This window comes from Passer domesticus, chromosome Z (genome assembly GCF_036417665.1).
Source record: "Passer domesticus isolate bPasDom1 chromosome Z, bPasDom1.hap1, whole genome shotgun sequence".
In the NCBI taxonomy this organism is placed as follows: domain Eukaryota; kingdom Metazoa; phylum Chordata; class Aves; order Passeriformes; family Passeridae; genus Passer; species Passer domesticus.
In genome coordinates, this window is record NC_087512.1 from 68,844,859 (window position 1) to 68,856,432 (window position 11,574).

Here is an 11,574-nt window from a genome sequence, read left to right on the forward strand (position 1 = left end):
ACCTTGGCCTTTCCCTTTCACGGTCTCTACTACAGCTGCCTGTGACAAGCTGTAGTCTCTGACTGCTTGTTTGGGTTTGATTGAAGGAGGAAGAGTTGACAGCTCAGCTTGCAGCCTAACACCAGTGTTGTTGCTATGGGCTTGCCTTTGAAATGCTGTATCTGGGGCATCCCTGCCAGGCACCTTTCTGACACAAACAAATTTCTTGTCCCAGATGGACGCAGGATCCCCCATCAAAGGTGCCGCAGCAGCAGCATCCTGCCAAGAGGCCTCCGGTCTGCAGCCTGGAAACCGGAGCATGAGCAGTTCACGCGGCTCAAGCCAGGAGAGAGAGAAGCAGCTCCTGAAGCTGCTGAGTACGTCCCGTGGATTTCTTGTGCAATCGAGCAGTGTGTTACTGTGTGTGTGCCTCAGCATGAGCTGGAGCGCATGTTCCTCCTCCCTTTGGTGTTTGGACAGACATTTTGGATTCCCTAGAGAAGCCAGTGTTGTGCTTGGAGGGAGGCAGGGAGCACTTGGGGAGTTCCTTTTGCCTTTGAGGGCAGCTGGGAGTGGGTGGGTTTTGCCTGAGCTTCCCTGTGCAGTAAAGACAAGAGCAGGGATTGTTTCACATGCAGCAGAAGGCTGCCACCTAGCCAGTGACCCCGTTGAAGTTGTGTGTGCTAGTCTGGCCAAAGTGATGAGAACACTTGGCTTCCTAGATTCCCTTTAGACTCCAGACTTGTGGCCAGTCGTTGGAGGCAAAATACTTCCGAGAAATTGATGGGCTGTGGGGCTAGTTGAATGCTAGTGGGCTTTTTTATGAGTGTTAGTACTTCTACTATTCCTTCCACAGTTTGGGTTTGATAAGATTTCTCCACTAGCCTGACCTCCTTGAAGAGAACATCAGGTGACAGCACAAAGAAGATTGGAAGAGGTCTCTTCAGTTTGCCCCATAAATTAAAAAGTTACATTCTTGGAACAATCCCAAGCTGTCAGAGATGAAGAATTGCTTTCAATGTCCCCACAAGAAGAAATCCAGCACAAGGTTTTTACAATCCCTGTTGGGAATTTTAGTGGTATGCTTAGGAAGATGCATCAAAAAGACACATCTATGTGGCATGGTCAGATAAAAGTGCCCTGCTGGCAATTCTCAGGAGGAAGCCTGCAGCCCCTCTGCTGCATGTTCCTCCGCTGCCAGGCACTTTGTCACTGCTAATGCTCAGCTGGGAAATATTCTTGGAATAGGGAGCATTGGCCTCCTTCCCTGCACAGATTCCTGCACTCTAGGAAAGCACACCAAGGCCTTAGTGACTCTGCAGTACAACTGAGTTGCTTCTTACAGCTAGTAATAGCTGCCAGTGCAGTGCTGTCAGAGAATACCCGTCAGGTAGAGAACCGAGCCCAGTTTACTCAGTGTCTGCCATCAGCTGCTGGGACAAAAGGTGGATTGATCGACTCCTCCGTGGGTCTGAGCACAAAAACAATCATGTTCTGTCTTGAGTAGGGTCAACAGCTCGGAACGGAGCTGGGTCTGCCTCTGGCTCCCCCATAGTGCTTGTCAGTGGCCATTGATGGGCTTTGCCAAGCTTTTTGTCATAGCTGCCCTGCCACTGATGGCTGCTGTGACTGCAGGGGCTGGAGCCTTCCTCAGCTGTGAGGTTGCAGCTGCCACCTGGACTGGTGAGAGGATCGGCATCTCATTTGTGCAGGTGCCTGTGTCACGGCAGCGCCTGAGCAGCGGCACTGTCCTTGTTACCTGTCTGGGCTGTGCCCTTTGGGAAGATGGGGCACGTGGGTGCTGTTCAAGGGGCCAAGTCCAGTGCCAGTGACTGCTGCAGCCCACACTGAAGACCAGCACTTGTCGTTCTTCACTAAATGTGGGACAGGCAAAGTGGTCTTCAGAACTGAGCCTGCTCCTAAATGAAAAGGGTTCTAATTCTTACAGCCATTGTTCTTTGATGTAGCATGAGCTGCTGTTCTCTAAAAATGCCAAGGCATTCTTTAGGCAAGCTGCTGAGAGGAAGAGAAAATCCCCTCCTCTCCTGGAATTCACTTTGCAATATCCTTTCTGCTCTGCAAAAAAGCAGATGTTGATAAGAATTCATCCCAGATTCCAGAGTGTATGGAAGTATGGAACCTTTGGTTCAATCTCACAAGAGAGTCTTTCTTGCCAAGAAAGTGAAGGCTCCCAATTCTTCAGCCCTCCTTGTTGTTTGTAGGTGACAACCACTTGCCTTGGTGCCTGTTCTCTTCTGTTCTCTGTCTGCTCGGATGGTTTTTCCGTGGGCTTAGTTTCCCCTCAAGACAATCCTTCAAAAGAGTGTGGGAGAATCAGACTCTGTGCAGGCCAGCTGTGCTGCAGAGCTGCCTGTCTTGCTGGGGCTGCTCTTCTTGTTGTTCTTGTTGAGGTTAAACGAGTGACCATAAATTGCTCAGAGCCCCAGAGAGTGGAGCTGGGTTTCAGATCTCCTGGAAGTCAGCATCTCTGTTTTCAAGTGTGCTTCTTGCATTTTGTTTCTTTCAGGGCGTGTGGTGAGTGTGGGAGATCCTGAAAAGAAGTACACCGGATGGAAACGTATTGGCAGTGGGTGAGTGCAGCCACGCTTACTTCTACAGAACCATGGGCCAGGAATTTTGGTGGTGCAATAGCACGTGGGAAGTCAGGCAAGCTGCAAGCCTCTTCAGAGCCTGGCTCCAGATTGTCCCTGTCTCAGTGCTGAGGCAGTACCAGGCATCATCAAAGAAAACTGGATGCTGACAATGTCTTGGCTGCCTCAAGGAGCAGGACCTGGAAGTCCTCTTGTCCCTCAAAAATGGGGCACCAGTTTGCCTCTTTTCCCAGGAGACATGCTTTTGTATGTATGGCCACACTCCTGAAGGTAGGAAAGCCTGAGAGAGCAGCTTATCACCTGATAACAGCTCTCAGTAGCATTTCTTAGTAGTACTTTACTAGAAACAGTATTCAGTGGTCAGGAAAATAAGAAAGGCTGTGTGGCGTTGGCTGAGTTGGGCAGGTAGGATCAAAAGAGAGCGGTGAGAAGGCCCAGCAGGACTGTGTGTTTCATTGCCTGCCAAGGCAAGCCACAGGCACAGACACAAGAAGGACAAGGCAAAGCAAACTCCCCCACATGCATAATCTAGCATGTACATTGGAGATTTCTAGCAGCCCTTTTTCTTCCTGTGTGAGCCAGCTTTTCGCTTGGACATTCTGCATGGCTGAGGGCTGCTGGGCTGTTGTGCCATTGGCTGAAGAGTAGACAAAGCCCAGTGTTTTAGAGAGACTGCAGGCAGCAGAGAGCTCCTGCCTGCGCTGCCTTTTGCTTCTCAGCACTGAACAACTTCTCTGTTTTTGCACTGCTCTCATCCTAGGGGTTTTGGAATTGTTTATAAGGCCTTCAACGCTGCCACAGGACAAGCGGTAAGTGCCCATGCAGATTTTGCAGCTCTTGAGTGCTTTCCCTTGTGATGTGGTCTGGGGCCAGAGCTTTGGGCCGCCTGTCTTTGCTGCAAAGGCTGTCCCACAGAAGCCGTCTGTCTAGAGGCAGGCTGCAAAGTGCATTTTGGACAAACTTTGTCCTTCCTACCTGAATGAATGAATGAATGCGACGATGGCAGCGGTGTCTTTCAGAGAAGGACATGCTAGCTTCCATTTGCCGGATAAATATGCATAGAGCAGCTGATGGCAAGAGCTGTCATTCCACACCGGTTCCTCTTAAGCTCAGGTTCAGACACAGATATTTTGTTTTCCATCATGAGGTTCTGATGCAAAATACAATGCAAGACCTAAAGAAAGAGAGATCTTGTCTGGAGCACAGTTTTGCCTTTCAGCCTTAGGGAACCTTGCTCACACACACACACACACACACAACCCACCCACCCACCCACCCCCCAGCCCCAAAACATACACACACACGCACAGATGAATGAGAAGAAGTTCACATGTTGGTAACATTCCACTAGAGAGATGCTATCTGTACTGAGCAGACATGGTGGTGTCTTGGGGAGTCCTGCTGCTCTTTGGGGCTAAAAGTTCAGGGTCCTGAATTCTCCTTTGTGGCTCTCAGCAAATACATTCCATCTTCCGAAATAGTAAGGAGTTAGATAAGGTAGTTCCTTATCCACCTGCAGTGCTGCGCTCAGGAAGTGCACTTGGAGGGAGGTCTAGGAGGCATCCGAAAGCCCTAAGCCCTGTGCTTCTAACCTGGGGCGCATCCGTAGTGTACCACAGAAAGGCTTTGTCATTTTTAAACTCATTCAATAATTTCAAGTCTAAAGCGTGTTCAAGATTGTTCTTCAGAGTTGCAAAAGCCAAACTGAAGAAGTTAGGATGTGCTAGGATTGTAACTTTACTTTGAGTCGCTTTGGAGTTCTTTTTTGGACAGCATTTTCCCTGTCATGTATGTGTGTGTTTACTTGGACACACAATCGAAATGGCAGCCGTCTGGGAAACGATGGCCAAAGCCCTAGAAATGCTAACATATTTCCAGTGGTTTCAATTTGTCTTCACAGGAGCAAAATTATTTTTGGCTTGTTAAACATGTGTAAATGATCGTAGTAGTGCTAAACAAAGCTTATTTGAGAAGTCTGCGGGTGCAGAGAGTTCTGTTAGCGCTTTGTGGTTGATGGTTTAGAGTCCCCTTTTACCAAGGTGACGAGGCATCCAGGCCCATGAGTGCATGGAGAAAGAGGCTCTGGTCATTTCTGTCCCTAAGAGTTTTCAATGTCATCGTAGGTGGCTGTAAAGCAACTTAATCTCCAGCACCAGGGCTGCGAGGACGTACTGAAAGAAATCCTGGTCATGAGTGAAAATAAGAACGCCAATATTGTCACCTACCTAGAAAGGTAAGTAGTCCTGGTAATTTTCTGGGAATGTTTGTTTCCATACTTGCAAGGCCAAGATTTAAAAGCTCTTTAGCCACTGGCAGAAAAAGGATCTTTCGATGAACATCAATCCACCCCTTCACCAGGCATGGGAGGAGAATGCATTTTGTTGCCATGAGGGGTTGCTGGCATAAAGAGCTTGAAGTCTGATCTCAGAAACCTGGAAACAAAACTCAGCTGTAGTCCTTTCTTCCGTACAGCAATTTAGCTGTGCACATTCAGCTCCATGCTGTGGCTTTCATCTTGCAGCTACCTTGTCAATGAGGCTGTCCTGCTGGTCTTGGAGTATATGGATGGAGGCTCCTTAGGTGATGTGGTCAGCGTGAGAAGGATGGCTGTAGGACACATAGCAACAGTGTGTCGGGAGGTAAGGGGTCCTGCTCGTGCTAGGGATGGCTTGCACAAGGCTCATCCTTCGAAAGCGCCGCTAAGCGAGGGATTCCATGTTCAGAGCTTCCTTTCTGTGTTGCGCTTATGCTCCAGAGAAGAAAGAGCATGTGGACTGAGCTGCCTGCCAGCGTCCCTGCCCCTACTGTAGTCTGTTCTTTACTCTTATCTACCGGTGTTGAACTCTCTGTGCCTGTTTACTTTTTCTTTTCTCTTCTGTACTTTGCTTGTCCAAGCCTTAGCCCAGAGCCTTTCTGCATTGCCTTCTTTGCCTGTAAGGGCAAAGGTGCTGCTGTGCCAGTTTTCAACCAGAGGCAAAGCCAAAGAGCGACTCATGTGTCACGGGTCTCCACTCCAAAGGATGGCATGGCACCCAGCATGGTGCTTGCTGCTGAAAAGTGACAAAGCAGCTTCTTCCAAGTCTGCTGTCCAGGCAGCCGTATAAGCCTTGTCCTCCATTCTCCCGCCCGACTGTGATGCCCTTGGTATCCAAGGCAGGGACGTTTTCCTCTTTTGGCAAACCATTGTTTGTCGTCCGGACGGGGAGAGCGCATCCGCTGCAGCAGCGCTCATTCTGACTGCCTTTGCAGGGGACAGTGTGGAGCAACAAGGACTGACGTTTCCCCCTCAAAAGCTAACGTGCCTTCCCTTGGAAAGATCCTGCTCTCCCAGTGTTGCAGCAGCAAGCTCTTTCTCCGGGCAGCGCTCACTGCTCCTTGGAGATCTGTGCATCTTCAGCAGCAGCTTTCTTTTTGCGTGTGATGAAATCAGATCAGGCTAACTTTTGGCCTCCTGTTTCTTTTTCCCCTGGCAGTGCCTGCAAGGCCTGGCTTTCCTTCATGCCAACCAGGTGATCCATAGAGATATCAAAAGTGACAACATCCTTCTGGGCCGGGATGGCTCCGTCAAGTTGGGTGGGTATTCCTGGTCAGGCGCAGCGCTGCGGGGAGGCGGTGTGGGGCTGCTTTGGAGAGGCTGCCCGGTGCCCAGCAGTGGCGCTGGGGAGAGGGCAGGGAGCACTCTGCCAGCCCAGGGCACAGCTGTAAGGTGCTGAGTGGTGTAGAGAGCAACAAGGTATCCAGGGTAACTTTGGTTTGTGGGTATTCCTTGCAAAGGGAGTGAGTTACAGTGTAAACGTTCACGGGAATGAGGAAAAGTCAGGGTGGGAATCCTGGGCGGCTTGTTAAGTGGACAATTGCCCATGTCCTTGGCTGCAGCCCTGAGCAAGGAGAGCCCAGCTGCTTTTCCAGCTCCATTCAGCACTGCATTCTGGGGCTGAGAGTGAGGAACCCTTTTCCTTGGTTTCCTACTTGAAGCAGTGTTTGTTTCTCTCCTCAGCTGATTTTGGCCTCTGTGCTCTGCTCAGCCCTGAGCAGAGGAAACGGAGGTCGATGGTCGGGACCACTTGCTGGATGGCACCCGAGGTTGTGAGAAGAGAGCCTTACGGCCCCAAAGTGGACACCTGGTCCCTTGGCATCGTGGGAATAGAAATGGCCACAGGAGAGCCTCCTTATGTTCGGGAAACCAGTGACAGGGTAAGGTGCAAATACGCTCAGATAGCCGTGTCCTTCTCCTCCGTGTCCATCAGACAAAATGCCATTCCCAGAGCTTGAAGTGCTTCCAGCAAGACCCACTTCTAGAAAGGTCCCTGGGGCTCACATCAGCTGTCAAGGCAAGACCTGGTGCAACTTGGAATAGCTGGGGCTGCACTGGGGCCTTTTTTCCTTTGGGACAGAAGGCTCCTCTCTAAGCATCTGCTAGGCAAGAAATTGCTACTGCAGACTGCAGCTTAAAAGATGGGGTCTAGGTGAGCACTGAAGGATATGGCAGAATCACGTAGAGTCTCATGTTTCCTTTTGCTTCAGGCCAACTTCCTGATAGGCAAGCAAGGGGTACCAGACCTGCACAAGCTCAGGCTACCCCCTGGCTTGTGTGAATTTCTGGGCTGCTGCCTGCAGATGGATGTGGACAGGCGAGGCTCTGCCAAGGAACTTCTGCAGGTACAAGGCATAGCGGCTGCGGGCCAAACAGCTGTTCCCTGCCAGGCTTTGCTCCTCGGCCAAACTCCAGGGAATCAGATGGGCCTCCCACAGAGTAATCTCTGCTCTGGGTGCTTTCCTAATGAAACCCAACCTGGATCCAAGACTGCTTGAGGTTAGAAGGGCCCAGTGAAGATCACCTAGTGCAAAACCCCGGCCAGCGGCAAGGACAACTTCAAGTAGATCGGGTTGCTCAGTGTCCCATGCAAGCGGACCTTGAATGTTGCCGGGCTTGGGGCTCCTGCCAGCTCTCTGGGCAGCCTGTGCCAGTGTTGCAGCACGCTCCTAGTAAACAGTTTCTTCCTTAGAGCCAGTCTGAATTGAGTGTCTTTAAGCTGAAAACTGTTCCCCCCTTGTCCTCTTGCAATCAGCCCTGCTAAAGGATATGTCCCCATCTTTCTTAGAAGCCCCTACAACTACGGAGAAGTCTCCTTGCAGCTTGCTCTTGTCCAGGCTAAACAAGCACAATTCTCTGAGCCGTTCCTCAGAGGAGAGCTCCCACCTTCTGCTCATTTCTGTGGCCCTCTTTTGCTCTTGGGTGGTGCATTCAGGTTTTCCTGGTAGCAAAGGCACTGAAATATTGCAATGCCAGGGACAGGGCCTTGAGGAACACATTGAAAGCAGTCCCAGCCAAGCGGTTTTAGATTGGTCTGAGGGAAGACGGGGGCTGTTGAGGAGCTCAGTGTGAGCATCCGAGGGCACCGGCTTGTCCCTCCTGGCCCACTCTTAGAGGTTTCTGCCAGCCAAACGGGCACAGCTGTGCAGGATTTTTGCCAGCCCCATGTGCTGCCTGGCCCCGTCAAGTAGCTGAGAATGGCTGTGGCTTTGCTGCCAGGTTTGGTGGCAGGCAAGGAGCTGCTGACCGCGCCACTTCCTTGGCTGTGCCTGCTGTGAAGGAAGATGCCGGCCGGCACAGGAGGAGGTGGGGTGTGCTGAGGCAGACACTGCTCTTCCTGCAAGCCAGAGCTGAGCACATCTGCACCCTGCTGCTTGTGTCCTTGCTCCTGGCTTGCTGCTGAAAACCTGCATCTCCAGCGCTCCTGAGAACAACTTGGGATCAATATTTTTCAGAGCTCTTGGGAGTCTCTTGAGGAATGCCTTATGCCCCACTTCTCTCTTGTTCACTCACATAGCCCATGTCTGTAGAAAAGAGGTGCTTGAATAAGTCTGTAAGTTGACTTTCCTGAAAGGAACAAATCCTTAGGACAGCGAGAAGCAATCGCACAGTGGTACCAGGACAAAAATCCCAGCAAGTGACAGCACCATGAGGAATGGACTAGTGCAGTTCTGGGCTGTGTTTGCCTGTGATGGCAGCATGCTGCACATGAAGGCAGATGTGCTGCTGGTGCTCTTGAGTCCAATGTCTGTTTATTTCTGGGCACTAGAGGAATCCAACTTGACCCTGTTAGGAACTCAGTTTGGAAAATAACGCTTCCTTTTTCCTTTGTCTCTTTTAATTAGATTTGTTTTGTTTCTTTTTCCCCTTGGGCAGCATCCATTTCTGCAATCAGCGGAGCCTCTCTTAAGCCTCTTCTGACAGCCTTGATTGCTGTCCTCCCTGCAGCCAGGTAATGCAGGAAGCAAAAGAGATGAGAAGGACCACCTGAGCACTTGGAGAACAGAGCCTCTGAGAGCAGGTAGAAATCCTGAGGAGAGAGGGGCCAGGCAACAGGCAGCCATCAGAGCAGGAAAGGAAGGTGGCATCCCCTTTTCTCCCACCTGCTGATCCTCCTTCTGCATTTCTGCTTAGGACAGCATTGCTGGAGGCCACAGAGTCACTACTGATGTGCACTTTTCAGGTGGGAGGTGCTGCGAGGCATGAAGTTTCCACTGATTAGTTGGGGAACTTGGCTGGGATTTCATTGGAAGTGTCTTCCTCCCCTCACCAGGAGCTGGAAGGGCAGCGTTTGGAGGCACAGCAGCTGCTGGCACAAGGGGCAAACTTCCTGGATGAGGTAGAGAAGAAGCAGGAGGAAAGGCTGCTTGAGACGAAGCAGGAAGTTGCCACCATGCAAGCTGAATGAGAAGAGGTACGAAGCAGAGCCAGCCAAAAGGCAAAGGCTTTGAAAAGAGAGTTTCTGCGTTGCTTTGGACTGCTCTGCGCTCCTTATGGGCACTGTTTCTCGGAACACTGTCTGTCTGGGCGGCATTGGCTCTTAGCCGGCCCGTGGCAAACAGTGCTGGAGAGAGCTTTGTGCCAGGAGGGAAAGGAGCGGTCAGGTGTGAGGCTACCGGAGTGCAGGTTTGAGGAAGGTGGGAATGGCGTTGCTGACGCAAAGAGAATGGGAAAGCCAGAGCTTTGTCTCAGAAGGAGGGAGGTCCCATAGGAAGCCCCCTGCAGAGCCAGGCTAGAGCTGTGGCAGCGGGCTGGCTGTCAGGCAGCTGAGGAGGTGCCTGAAGCTGCTGAGTACATCCTGTGCATTCTTTGTGTGATCGAGCTGTGTATGGTGGGTGTGCCTCAGCATGAACTGGAGCACATGTTCCACGTCCCTTTGGTATTGGGAGAGACATTTTGGATTCCCTAGAGAATCCATTGTGGACCTTGAATGCAGCCAGGGAGCACTTGGGTGTTCCTTTTGCCTTTGAGGGCAGCTGGGAATGGGTGGGTTTTGCCTGAGCTTCCCTGTGCAGTAAAGACAAGAGCAGGGATTGTTTCACATGCAGCAGAAGGCTGCCACCTAGCCAGTGACCCCGTTGAAGGTGTGTGTGCTAGTCTGGCCAAAGTGATGAGAACACTTGGCTTCCTAGATTCCCTTTAGACTCCAGACTTGTGGCCAGTCATTGGAGACAAAATACTTCCGAGAAATTGATGGGCTGTGCAGCTGGTTTAATGCTGCTGTTGTATCTTTCACTCTTTGTACTTCTATTCTTCCATCCACAGATTCCATGGGCCCCCGCCATCTCGAAGGGCTTTTCAAATGTAAACAAAGGAAATGTGCAGTGAAGTAATGCAGGAAGCAGAAGACATGACCAGGATCACTTCAGGATTACACTCCGCAATGGCAGCTTGGAGCTGCACTCACAATAAAAGTCCTGTACGCCCTCAAGCCTGCTGCAAGATTCCCCTCCTCGTCAGCCAGGGAATAAGGCTCTACGTTCCCTTCTGAATTGGCCATTCCTTCTTAAAGATGGAAAGTCCCTCCTAAGGGCCTTCTGCTGTGGTTTGGAATTGGGAACGCTCTCCTTCCTTTATCAGCTCCCACCTCCACTGCCTTTGGAATGCTGCCCATTGGCCAGTTTTTGCCCAGCCCTGGACTTGTGGATGAGGAAGAAAGTGCAATTCCAGCCAAAAAAGTGCATTTCCAGCCAAAACCCAGTGAAGAGCAGGGCAGCCTAAGCATCCTGTGCAGATACGGGCTTTCAGCTGTGCACATAGAAGCTTTTGTTTCCTGCTCGGTGTAGCCGGCACGTCTCCTCTGTGACTGCTCCCTCCTCCCAGGTGGCCGTGGCTAATAGGTACGAGGCTCGGCAAGTGGAACCAAGAAGGTGGGCACGTCTGCTGGCAGTAGAGGAGAGCAGAGAGGAAAGCGGCGGGCAGGACCCTGGCCAGCCAGGCAAAGCACCCACTGCTCCTGCTCTCTGTCAACAGAAAAGGACTGGGGCGTGACACCACGCTTGCGGTTGTCTGGGACTCAGCTGTCCTGAAAAGTCTCTGTGCTTGAGTGGCTTTGTCCTTCTTCTGTGCCTTCTGTTGTCCCTGTGCTCCGCAGTGTCCGCCCAGGGCTGTGCAGCTGTGTGGCACAGCTAAAATGCAGGAGAGCCTCGTTTGTCTGCCCTTTGAGGTGGCTGCTCACAGCAACCTTTTCAATCTGCAAGCTGCATCTGGAGAGTGACTTCCCCCTGCGTTTGGTCCCGGAGGCCAGGGCCTGTCGTCGGCAGTCCCAGCTGGCATTGAGGGCTGCCCGGTGCCTCAGGCTGGTGTCACCCCAGCACAAACAACGGCAGACAGTGGCAGGCGGGTGTTTCCAAAGTCACGTTCTTCAGGGACAATGTGCCGTGTGTGTGTCCTTTCTCCAGCCCAGACTCAGACCTAGGCATCAGATGCAGGCACTGCTGCTGCTGCCACTGAAGTCAGCGAGGATTTGGTGCTTGCTTTCCATCCCAGCCAGACTGGTCACCTATAAGGCCAGGTGCTCATAGCGCCCTGCAGATCTCTGGGCTGCAGGGCTCTGAGGGAGCTGTCCCTTGTTATTCTCCATCCGCGAAAGCCGTGCCGGCCACGTGTGCATCAACAGAGCAAACAGGGAGTGTGTGAGTCTCTTCCATCTCCATCTGCGGAGACTAG

The 11,574-nt window shown here is 51.7% G+C and overlaps 1 protein-coding gene across 6 annotated transcripts; it reads left to right on the forward strand.

The window, feature by feature from the left end:
- The first annotated feature begins 226 nt into the window (after positions 1 to 226).
- On the forward strand, positions 227 to 10,314 carry LOC135290316 (serine/threonine-protein kinase PAK 3-like). Of its 6 annotated transcripts, XR_010353059.1 has the most exons (11): positions 227 to 356; positions 2,507 to 2,861; positions 3,352 to 3,400; positions 4,715 to 4,824; positions 5,113 to 5,230; positions 6,065 to 6,164; positions 6,589 to 6,785; positions 7,116 to 7,250; positions 8,782 to 9,088; positions 9,179 to 9,319; positions 10,171 to 10,314. XR_010353059.1 is itself a non-coding variant. In XM_064404247.1 (7 exons), the coding sequence occupies exons 2-7, from the start codon at positions 4,781 to 4,783 to the stop codon at positions 8,824 to 8,826; spliced, it is 639 nt and encodes a 212-aa protein (XP_064260317.1). In that variant the 5' UTR covers positions 3,109 to 3,400; positions 4,715 to 4,780; the 3' UTR covers positions 8,827 to 9,134. The 6 variants fall into 6 exon arrangements, 1 of the variants encoding a protein (XP_064260317.1); XR_010353058.1 differs by lacking the exons at positions 227 to 356; positions 2,507 to 2,861 and having other exon boundaries at positions 3,109 to 3,400; positions 8,782 to 8,926; positions 9,040 to 9,088; XR_010353061.1 differs by lacking the exons at positions 227 to 356; positions 2,507 to 2,861 and having other exon boundaries at positions 3,106 to 3,400; positions 8,782 to 8,857.
- Positions 10,315 to 11,574: the final 1,260 nt, after the last annotated feature.

What these genes read in the sequence shown, in the direction of transcription:
- LOC135290316 (XM_064404247.1), top strand. Translation starts at nt 4,781, where the DNA reads ATGAGTGAAAATAAGAACGCCAATATTGTCACCTACCTAGAAAG. An exon ending in ATTGTCACCTACCTAGAAAG is followed by an intron (nt 4,825 to 5,112) that starts GTAAGTAGTCCT and finishes TTCATCTTGCAG; the next exon opens with CTACCTTGTCAATGAGGCTG. An exon ending in CTGCCAAGGAACTTCTGCAG is followed by an intron (nt 7,251 to 8,781) that starts GTACAAGGCATA and finishes CCCCTTGGGCAG; the next exon opens with CATCCATTTCTGCAATCAGC.